Here is an 11,802-nt window from a genome sequence, read left to right on the forward strand (position 1 = left end):
CCCCCTACCTAGGCTGAACTCACACCCAGCCTTGGCAACCAAAGGGGGAGGGAAATAGGGCCTGTTGAGGCTCGAAAGGCTTGTGCAGCCTCCTCTCCTATAATTAGTTCTAAGCCTGCAGCCCACGGCTGTTGGGAAGATTTGAACCCTGATCTCCCGGGTCGCAGTCCAAACCTCAACCACTACACCAAAACCTATCCCAGGCGTATGGGTGGGGTGATTTAAAAATGCCCAAAGGCCTGCCACTAAAAGAAACCTAATCAATTGTTTATCCTTAAGGGTCTGGTTTCCATTCAAGAATAGATTTAACAGGGCTAATTCTGTGGTTTTATGCATCCCCTGCTTTGTGATTTTTTTTTATTTCTATGAACACCGAGTCCCAAAATTCAGCCACCTTAACACATGTTCACCACATGTGGGGGAAAGAACCTTTCTCTGAGCATCCTCTCCAGCACAGAGGGGAGGTGGTTTTATTAATATGTGACAACTTGACCATTTTTGCTCCACTTTTAACATTAATTCCTTTGTGGCCGCTGATATTGAATGGTATGGAAATTGAGTCCACATAGTTGTCCATGTTGCTTCTTCAGTCTCTATATTCCATTCCATTTCCCACATTCTCCTCAGACCACCTGGGGAGTCCATATTACGTGTATCTTGCAGCATCAAAACTGAGGGATTCAGCTCCCTGAATAGTCTGTTTAACCTGGCTTTCTTAATTGAGCTTCCCATGCCTTTTATATTTAAGGTGACCACCTTTAAATTATCCGTCATTTAGAATGCAATTCAATCACCGTTTCTAATCAGACATACATAACAGGAAAATGACTGTCTCCCCTCCCTTATACTCTGTAAACCTCTTAGTCCCCTCCCTAACCCACCCTATCCCCCATCCACCTTCTCCAATAAAGCCAGGGTGTGCATAGGCATGATCTTTCAACAGCTTACACTGTGACCATTAACATGATGTTGCAAATTCCAAACCTCACCCCAATCAGTGAAATTCTTCTCGTTTACACCTCCTGAGGAACCTGCAAACAAATCTGCCAATAAACCTATGAGGATGCAACACACCTCAAAGAAAATCACCCTTCAGATGCTGCAGAATAACAAGCTTCCCCTCCCAAAACAAACAGACAAAAGAGAATCATATAACCCTGTACTGATTTGCAAAATACTCCTGTCTCCAACCCCCTGAGATGGTATGAACAGAGAGACCCCTCTCAAAGTCTGCCTTCTCCTGCTTGATAGCAGATGAAGAGATCTAGTCTGAGGTTGGGTCTCTCCTTGCTGCAGGAGCAATTAATTTTTTCTTAACAGAAGATTTCCCTCAGACTTTCTGCCAGACTCCTTCTTCCTCTGCATCTTCTTGAGCATACTGTCTGTTATAATTTCAGGCAAATCTAATTGAAGTGTTTTCATGATTTCCAATACTTCCCGAATTGTTGTTGCTATAAATGTTTTTCTGTCATGGGAGACTATAAGATGAAATGGGAAACCTCACACATATTTTATTCTCTGCTCCTATAGCTATAAAGTACATGGGTGCAGAACTTTCCGCCACGACAATGTCTCCGCAGATAAGTACTTCATTATTTTCATATTTAACTTCTTTGAGAGATCTCAATTGTTTCAATAATTCTTCTTTCTTTACATATCTTACAAAATCAATTATTATATCTCTGGGGAACTTGTTGTCTCTCCTTCTAGGACCGAGTGCTCTGTGTACTGTTTCTGGATCCTCCATCTCCAGCAGGAAATGGGGTTAAAGTGAAGATAGCCATTGCAAGATAATTTTTTTAAATCACCATTCTCTGATTCTTCTGCTATCTCCCTTACTCGAATATTAATTCTTCTATTCCTGTCATCAAGATCTGCCATTTTTAATTTTAAATTAGCATTTGAGACCTTCAGCTGCTTGATTTTCTCATTTTGCGCTACTGCCAGATCAAACGCTGCTGAAGCTGTCGTTTCCACTGCAGCCATTCTGGTTCCCAGGTCTGCCAACTTCCTTTCTAACACTTCTTCCCAGCTTTCCGTTAATTCTTGTTTAATTATTTTAAATTGCTGGGCTATTTCTTCATGGACCAAGAATGCTTCTTCTGTCATCTCTCCTTTGTTAGTTCTGAATGGGACAGACACCGTTTTCTCAACCCCTATTGTTGCATTTGCTGCAATATTGCTTCACTCCCCCAAGGTTTCAAAAAGTCTTTTAAATTCCGTTCTTTACTTTTTTTTAAGATGCAGACTGCATGCCCTGTTCAGGGCTCCTGCAAGTAGACTTGAGGGTACAGACAGAAGCACATTTCAGGGACTAATATTTAGATCAGGATAGGGAGCTCTTGCCTCATGCAGCCATCTTATTGGGATCTCAGCTCCCCCCCCCACAACGTATTCTATACTAGAAAAAACCCTCAGACAATTCCACTGGGAATTCCTAAACCCTAAGGCATCCCTAAAGTTTATCTAGACTATGGCTAATGGTAGGTCAGTGATTTAAAGAAAGTGCCCATGTAGAATACATGTACTTAATGCTGTCACTGAACTTCATCAAAGTGGAATCTAGGTCAAATTTTCTTGGGCATCACAGATTTGGAATCTTGCTTGAAAATTCTGGCAGTCTTACCAAAATCCTACATGATTTTGTCATATCTGTGCCACAGTCACCTGTAACATTAGAGAGAAAGAGATGGGCTGCCACACAGAGAGAAAGACAGGAAGAGAGAGAGAGAGAGAGAGAGAGAGAGAGAGAGAGAGAGAGAGAGAGAGAGAGAGAGAGAGAGACGGGGTAGCACAGAAACAGGGAAAAAGAGAGAGCTATGTAGTGAGGCAAATCCCACCCACTCAGGCTCTGGCTCCACCCACTTTTAACTCTGCTCCCACCACCACCACTGCTGCCATGTGGCCTCCAACAGATTACCCCTGGGAGAATGCCAGTCCTTGACAGAAGAAAAGGATTCCCCACTCCTGATGTAAATGAACATTTAAAAGCTGAGGGGGGGTGTACATCTGGATATGGAAAAAAAGAGTTTTATGGAATATATATAAAATGCTGACAAGCTGTCAGATATAGAAAAAATATATATTTCTTTCTTTTAATACTTCAAGCATAAAAAGAAGCAGTGCTGTTTGTTTTTACAGGAGATCTCCTTCTAACTCAGGGAAAACTCAGCGAATATTCCTGTACCTGAGGTAGCTTGACCTTGATAAACTGTGTCAGCTCTTTCTCACTCTTATACACGTGGAAGTTTTCCTTCAGAGACTTGATGTTGTACGTACGATCATTAGAGAAAGGAGACACAGGCTTGGTGAAGATTTTCTTGTGATGTACTTTAAAGGGTTTAGGCTCTGTTAGATAATGAAACAAGAGAAATAGAGAGATGGGTTTTGGGCAGTATACTTAAAACACAGGAAAATGGTTTCTATACAGTCGTCATGTTACATGTATAAAATTATCATTGAGACAGGATATTTCCCTGAATGACAGAATTCTGCTTTTTTCTTATTGCTATGTTATATGCTAAGAGCAAGCTCATTATTTATATAAAGATCCTTACGTAGCCAAAACTGCACCACCATTCACAAGAGGGAGGTATCAGTAGGCTTGGGGGGACCCCAAGATTTGCAGCACAAAAACAGTTAAGGAACAAAAATGAAGAAGGGGACCCCACAACACAGTCCAATAAAGCCTGAACATGCTCAGTGATCACATGTTGCTGACTGATGTTGAGGGAGGTGGAATGGAAAAGTGGGATGAGGAATGGAATGGAGCATCCTGGAAGAGGGCATGGCTAACTGGTTACCAGAGCACACCACACTGCATCATTTTATTGCAGGTGTGAAAGTAGACTTTTGAGTGATCATGGCAGTCAGTACCAAAATTTTGTGCATGAGACATCACCATGCACGTGAAATGCTTCATTGCATTGCAGATACAGCCAAAATTCAACAATAATTGATTCAAAGCCCATGACTGACACATACCCTGAAAGAGTTGTTGGAATAGATCCTATTGACAGCTCACCTAACTCAAGGCAACTCTCTGGTTTGGTAATATAGTGTAAAGTCTTTCTCAGACTGCTAACCATACATATCTTCTACACACTTACAGGCTTGAAGCAACAGTTCTATTTTGCATGACAGTATTTTGCATGGCAAAGAAAGATCATTGGAGGATCTGACCTGGAAGCGCTGTAACTGGATTGTACTGTAAATCATCTAGAACAACAATGTTCTTTCTGTGCACATAAGGCTGAATTAGGTATACAAAGTGAGTTACCTTTTGTAAATCACTTTGAGAGGGCCTAGTCCTGAAATGCAGCATATAAGTACCTGAAATCATAGTGTGTTTGTGGGATATTTCATGGTTCACTACAAATGCAAAGTTGATTTGACCTTAAAATACAAATTTCTCATGGTTGCCAACTTTCTCTGGAAAGGAAAGGCTTGCTGAGTTCTCCAAAGTTTGCCAATTGACAGAAACTGCGGTAGGTATTTACAGAGAGAAGTGAGATGAAAAGGGGAAAATGAAATGAGTGTGCATATTTCAGAAAAGGCTGAAGACAAGCTACCTGTCCAGAGACCACAAGGTCTCTCACTTAGTCCTGGAATGAATAGGTTATGGACGTTGTTCTGTAGAAGACCAAGCTGACTGAGACATAGTTTTCTCTCTTCTGTGGACATATTTTGTAAAGACTGGAATAGAATTTCTTCCTCTTCCTCGCGAAGAAGTTTAGGTAACATCATTATGGAGTTGAAAACAGTTAATAGTTTCTTTTCTTTCTTTGCTTGTTCTTCTGGATTTTTAAAATCTGTGAAATTGGATTGCTCCACCCCTCCTTTGTCCTTATCTAAGTTCTTCTGAAAAGGCTCTGGTAGATGTATCCTTTGACATGCAAACCAACAGCCATCATCAATCAGTTGTTCCTTGTTGGGAGTTTCATGGGTTGCCTCCTCTCCATCAGGCCATTTATTGAGTAGAGTCTTCCTAAGGAATTCAATGACAGCTGCTGCATCTTTTCCTTTGAGCTGGCAATTTCTCAGTAGTTTTAGAAGAACAGCTGAATTCTCTACTGACTGAATATGTTGTGGATTTAATTGCTCAGAAGGATCCGTTATAGACCTCCAAGGAGCTTCTTCCACAACTTTCCTGACATTTGGACCTTCTGTGTTACATTCCTGCTGGAGCTTAAGACCATAGTCATATTCTAAAAACTCTTTGAGCAATTCCAGACCAAGCATGTCCTGAGTTTTATGTACCATAGTACAGGAAGCAAGTCTTCTCATGTGTTGCAGTAGATCTGTTTCTGCAGCCAAACACAGGAGCTGCTGGAAAAGAAAACCCAAAGACAAGTAACACACGTTAGTCATCTCCTCTTAAGGTACTATTGGAAGAATTAATGAGTCTAACAACAAGTATATGTTCATCTTAAACACTGACTCCAATTTTTTTTAAAAAAATGGGAAATTAGTTCCAGTATACAAAAGTGTGGATAATGTACTATCTTTCCCCACAAATTTATTCCTACTTCCTTCCAGAGTTGGCAAGGGAAACTACATCATGACCCATATATCACAAACAGCTGCACTGTTAGCTAGCTTCATCGGTGGGTTGAGATTAAGAGTTGGGAGAGAAATGTCAAATTGTGCAACACAACAGGGCAGCAAAGCTCAAATGAGCTCTTTACTTTAAAGAAACCAATGGAAATTAATGGGAATACTCTGGAAGATGCTGTTTCAGGTGTAAAGCAAGAGATGGCAAAAAGACATTTTGCTTCCTGGGTCAGAAAATCCCAGTGGTGACCCTCTAGTGATGGTAAATCTTACTAAACTAAGCCAAGGCACTGACAATCTGCTTGTATTTTAATGGTACCTCCAAATCTGCTGCCTGAGGAAAGCCCTCTCACTCTCCCTAATCAACTAGGCCAAAATATGGAACACACAGTAATCTTTTTAAAATTACACTGCATATTGTAATTACTTTCTCATCTCAGGAAAGGACATATTATTTCAAAAATTGTTACAATAAAACTTTTGACAATGTAAATAAAACACATAGCAATAGATAACATTGGGGTCTGCAAGGCACTAGTGCTGAAAGCAAGGACAATTGTAGTTGTTACATACATTCAAATGTTCAAGAGAGCCACGATCTAATGTGGTGTGGGTTTGCTTCTAACCTAATGAAGCAGGAAGTTTAGAGCATGGGAGAGGCAGGGTGGAGAATAGACCGGGTTCCACACATAGCTAGGCAGGTAGGGCCTTATGATCCAGAAGTGCTCCTTTTTACACTTGTGGCAGTTGTGCTTCAGGATCTGCACATGTATGAGAACAAACTTATGGCCTGGTTCACACCTAATGGTTAATGTAAGCTATACTAATGTTAGTAATAGTTAATAAAACAGTTAAAGGTGAGGCATGTGGCAGATGATCACTTAATCCTCCCCTTCTCCCATTAAGGAGACACAAGCCAGGAATAGCCACTCATCATTTGTGACTCTGAAGCTTTTGAGTGATGATGGCTCCTTAACCATAGTTAAGGAGGACATCCTGATTTGCATGCAATGCTTAGTTATTAACGTTATCTAAAGATTATAAACCATCTTCAAACCTTGATTAGCAAGTAACCTTTAACCATAGTTATTAAACCATAGTTAAGTTGCTGTGCTAGGTTCACACATAATGCTAAGCCATGGTTTAGGTCATTGCAGGCATACACTTAGGGACAGTTACATGCAAATCAAAGCAGCTTCAAGTCCCTCTCATCCCTGAGTTCCATTTGTGTCCCCTTGCTTTCCCCTCCCTGCTGTTGATTATGTCTTGGATCCTAAGATAAATGAACAGATGGAAGTTCATGGAAGGAACATTTCCACCATCTTCTCTCATTGTAAGGAGGATCAGAGTGGTGTCATCCCATTTCTGAATAGAGCCCCCCTGATTTTGGCAATTCCCTCTTCTCCAGCAGCCACCATGCCCATCCAACACTGGTCAGGATGAGCCCTTGATCCTCTGGAGAGGCTTTTAAGGGGCAGATTTTTTTCTTCCCATGAACTTACTTCCATGTTCCCAGCCTATATCTATATAAATATCAGCCTGGTGTAGTGATTAGAGTGTTGGACTACAACCTGGGAGACCAGGGTTCAAATCCCCACACAGCCATGAAGCTCACTGGGTGACCTTGGGCCAGTCACTGCCTCTCATCCTCAGAGGAAGGTAATGGTAAACTCCCTCTGAATACCGCTTACCATGAAAACCCTATTCATAGGGTCGCCATAAGTCGGAATCAACTTGAAGGCAGTCCACTCCAGTAAGCACAAACTGATGTATTATATGGCACATATAAGTCATGCTTTAGTAAGCATGCTCCCACTGCAACCAGCGTCATTGCATGGTATGTAAGCTCCCTTTTGTAATCCTCTGTGACCTTTCTATTCCCCAAAGGACAATTAACACACACAGATTCATGCATGCACCTACTGTAGCCTATCATCCTTTGGGACACTATCTGACTAGGGCCATAGGCCTGTCACATGATAGTCCTAGATACCTCAGTGCACCACTGGCACCCAAGATTCATCATGCATCACTTAATCCCCTTCTGTTATAGTCAACAGATCCGGTACCTTTTGTGTTATGCTTAAGCTCCCATGCTGAGAAAAATTCTTTGCTTGAGTGAGAAAATCTGAGGGACTCTGCTTCTGAAAAGGAAGTTCTACTTGAACTATTTCTGCCCAAGAGGATCAAAGTAATTTCAAGCAGTTAACGCTAGGACTCTCAACACTGTGTCTCTCAGTGTTTCCAAGGCAGGGAGCAAAAAGCCACTGCTGATCTTTTCCAACACTAATGAACTACAACAAGAAGAGGCACAACAGTAGTAAACCACAGGTAACCTGTAAACTGTCAATGTGAATGCAGATTGCATTCTTTGAGGAAAGAAACAAGCTGCCCTTTGAGCATGGGGAAAGCTGTGGGTCTAGGCAGGGGTGGCCACATTGTGGCTCTCCAGATGCTGCTGGACTACAGCTCCCATCATCCCTGACCATGAGCCAGAGCTTGGAAAAGTAACTTTTCCAAGCTCTGCCATGAGCTGTGTTGGCTGAGACTGATGGGAGCTGTAGTTCAACAGCATCTGGAGAGCCACAGAGTGGCCACCACTGGTCTAGGGTGTCCTCTACACAACTTTTTTTCAGAGATGAATGAGTGTCTGGAAAAGAGTGTTTATGAAAACATCTTTTGCTGATTGTCTCACTGTCCTAAAAAGCAGAAAAGGGGTGGGGAGAGAGAAAGAAATATTCACCCAACAAAAAAACACTCAAGGGATCAGGGATTGAATGCCTGAATATCCTCTTGGCAAGTCAAAGTTTACTCCTGAATAAGGTCACTATAATCCAGGAGATGGAATGACATTTGATGGGACCCTGTTCTATTTGGCAGCATTTGCTCTCTGAAGATGCACAACTTCCAAAAAATGACAGAGCACCATTTGTCCAAGCCAAAATAACTTCCCTTGCCATGGCGATGTGGGAAGCTGAAAATGCAAGCCATGTGAAGTTGTACCAAGCCTGCGGATAAACAGATTTCTGCTTCCAGTGCTAGCAGTCCCCAACTCACCTTTCATCAATCAAGCATTCATTCTTAGCCATCTGTATTTGTAAGTTATTTTCTCTGGGGCTGTTTCCCATTGTTTCAAATAGCGACACTGCTGAAGAGTACCCAATTAAAACATGAAAACCTCCCATTCCTCCCCACCCCAGTGCTTAAATCAGAGGTGACAAACCCTTGAGCTTGGGTAGAAATCACATTCTAACTCAATCTCTGTGATCTGGATATGTGGGTACTTCTTGCAGCAGAGCTTGGAAAAGTTACTTTTTTGAACTACAACTCCCATCATCCCTAGCCAGCATGGCCACTGGATTGGGCTGATGGGAGTTTTAGTTCAAAAAAGTAACTTTTCCAAGCTCTGTTTCTTGGGGCTGCTCAGCAGCAAGAGAGAAGCACTCTACACATTCTCAGAGGGTTCTGGAATGGAAATGAGCTATTAAGTGAACCCTGATTGAAATTAAACAGTGAGGAAAGGAATGGGCTTATCAAGGCCTTTTGTCATTTTCAGAGGTGCATAGAACATAGGATTGCCAAGTGTTCGGTTTTCACCTGGAGAGTCCAGTTTTGGGGGGTCTTCTCTGGGCCTCAGGATGAGTCACCTTTATCTCCGGACTCCTAGCTTTCATTTTTTTTTAAAATTAAGTTTCTAGGTGGTCTGGTTCAAAATATATAAACTAAAATGTCAGCCCCACCCCAACTTCTGTTAGTACCAGCTGCTCTAATCCCTGCCCTTTCAGGGCTTCAGCCAATAAATGAAGTCAGGGTTGCGACTGATAAGATTTGTTGACCCCTAGGCAATAGCTAAACCCCATTTCAAGTTCTAAGAACAGTTTGCTTTTCCTGCTTGTCTCATATCAGGAATTCAGTAAATATATAGCTTTCAGCACCATGAAGAGTTCTTTCTCTGTACAGGATTGGGAATTGCTTCTGAGTAAACATGCATAGGATTGCACAACAGAAGATCACAGCAGGATGTTGATACGCATAAAATTGTACATGCAGATTTTTTTAATTGCTTGCAAAAAATGGCATATACTTTTTATCTTTCAAATAATTTTTGAACTGATGTTTTAAAAAGTGTACATGCCATAGTGTTATACTTTTCTAATTAAGAAGTCAAACAAGTTTAAATTTTACTGGACCGTTGAAGAGGGCAATTTATTTGTCTTATTCATAACCTGTTTTGAAAACCTTCCCAATATGAAGCTTTTCTGGGAGTAAAGCTGCAATGCTAATTCCACATACCTGGGAGTTAACCCCACTGAATTCAGTAGGACTTACTTTTGAGTAGACATGGTTAGGATTGCACTGAAAACCAATGGGACTTTTGAGTGACCATAGAAAAGAACTGTGTTATAAATTTTTCTCTGACCCTCCAATCCTTTTTTTAAGCAGTTAGGCAGGGCTTACTTGTGTCACTGCTTTTATTTGGCAGGAAACTAATACTTATTTTTTTAAAAAAAATGTTCTGCAACGGCCAACTGGTTCTGACAATAAACTATTATATGGGGTGTATGTATATTTCCATCTCCAGTGTGTGTGTATATGGAATATTTCCAACAATCCTCTGAGGGGTTGGAAACCAAGGCAGTTCACAACAACTTAAACCAATTTAAAATCCAATAACCATAAAACAAATACAAAACAGCTGCAAAACAGCTTAAAATGGCATGATTCTGAATTTTGGATTGAAGTTCCTCATCACTGAATTGTCATCATGTACATACTTCCCTATCTGAGTAAGCCCATTGAATACATTGGGACTTTCTTCTGAGTAAACATGCATAGGAGTGCACTATAAATATCTTCACAGGTTGTGTAAATAATAAACATCTGTGACATTTGTGCTTATATAAATATTTCTTCATACTATGTCTTGATCTGTATCTGATTTCACACTATGGTTGTAAACTATTATTTCCTCTGTATTTCAAGTGTGCCCTTTTTCTTTAGGGTGGTCATGGTCCTCGTCCTCTGTTGTTTTCACCCTGAGGGGCAGATTAGGCTGAGAGATCGTGTGTAGCCCATGGTCACCCAGTAAACTTTGTAGCTTATTTCCATTTTAAAATTTAATTAAAATGATTTATATGCAGGCAAAGTTTATGAAGTAATGCAGATCCACATAATACATTTAAAGCACATCCAACTTGCATTTCAAGCACATGACTTTCCCCAAAGAATCCTGGGGAGTGTAGTTTCCCCCTCACAGTTATAGTTCCCACCACTTTTAACAAACTACAGTTCTCAGGATTCTGTAGTGGGATTCATGTGCTTCAAAAGTATGTTGAATGTGCTTTAAATGCATGGTCTGGATCTGCTCTAGTATGCTGTGCATTCATCAGTGAGTTGAAAAGAACAATTTTAAAATATACTTTTTTAAACAGGGCTGTCGCTCAGTGGTAGGGCACATGCTTTGCATGCAAAGGTCCAAAATTCAGTCTTTGGAAGAGACTGTTGCCTGGAATCCTGGAGAGCCAGTGCTAGTCCATGTCTTCAGTACTGAGCTAGAGGGTACCAAATGGCCTGACTCAATACAAAAGAGGACAGAGACCCAAGGGCCACAGTGACTCTGAAATTTATTTATGTATTTTATTCACAACATTTATACAATGCTTTGTTATAAAAAATCTCAAAGCAGTTTATAGAAGGAATTAAAACAATAAAATTATTGGCAAAAAGAGTTAAAGACAAGTATTTAAAAACATTCAAAATAATAAAACCAACAATGAGTTAAAAACCATAATAGCTGCTACATGCCTGGGTAGGCTTGCCTAAACAAAAATGTTCTTAGCAGATGCCAAAATGAGTACAATTAAGGTGCCTGCCTAATGTAAATAGGCAGGGAGTTCCAAAGCGTAGGTTCTGCCACACAAAAGGATCAATTTCTTACAAGAGCAGAACAAGTACTATGTGGGACCTGTACATGGAAAGCACACCTTGAACTTGGTCTGGTAGCAAAGTGACAACCAGTGCAGATTTCAGAGCAGAGGTATTATGTGCTGATAGGGTCTTACTCATGTCAGCAATCGTGCCGCAGCATTCTCCACTAACTGCAGTGCCTGGGTCAGGTTGTGCTGCATTGGGATTTCTGTGACCTTGGCTGACTGGCTGCCAGGACTTTTTAGTTTTAGTTAGGAACCCTGACTGGTTGTGGGATACTGAGTTTTCTGTCTTACTCATAGGAATCTTGTGTTTAGTATG

General features: G+C 41.0%; 1 protein-coding gene across 2 annotated transcripts; it reads right to left on the reverse strand.

The window, feature by feature from the left end:
- Positions 1-929: 929 nt before the first annotated feature.
- LOC133384404 (uncharacterized) lies at positions 930-5,610 on the reverse strand. 2 transcript variants are annotated; one of them, XM_061626326.1, is made up of 4 exons: positions 5,529-5,610; positions 4,572-5,328; positions 3,188-3,348; positions 930-2,281 (listed from the first exon to the last, which is right to left on the reverse strand). In XM_061626326.1, exons 2-4 carry the CDS (start codon positions 5,284-5,286, stop codon positions 2,237-2,239), a joined length of 921 nt encoding a protein of 306 aa, XP_061482310.1. In that variant the 5' UTR covers positions 5,287-5,328; positions 5,529-5,610; the 3' UTR covers positions 930-2,236. The 2 variants fall into 2 exon arrangements, with proteins under 2 accessions (XP_061482310.1, XP_061482309.1); XM_061626325.1 differs by lacking the exon at positions 5,529-5,610 and having other exon boundaries at positions 4,572-5,440.
- Positions 5,611-11,802: the final 6,192 nt, after the last annotated feature.

Source organism: Rhineura floridana, chromosome 4 (genome assembly GCF_030035675.1).
Source record: "Rhineura floridana isolate rRhiFlo1 chromosome 4, rRhiFlo1.hap2, whole genome shotgun sequence".
In the NCBI taxonomy this organism is placed as follows: Eukaryota; Metazoa; Chordata; class Lepidosauria; order Squamata; family Rhineuridae; genus Rhineura; species Rhineura floridana.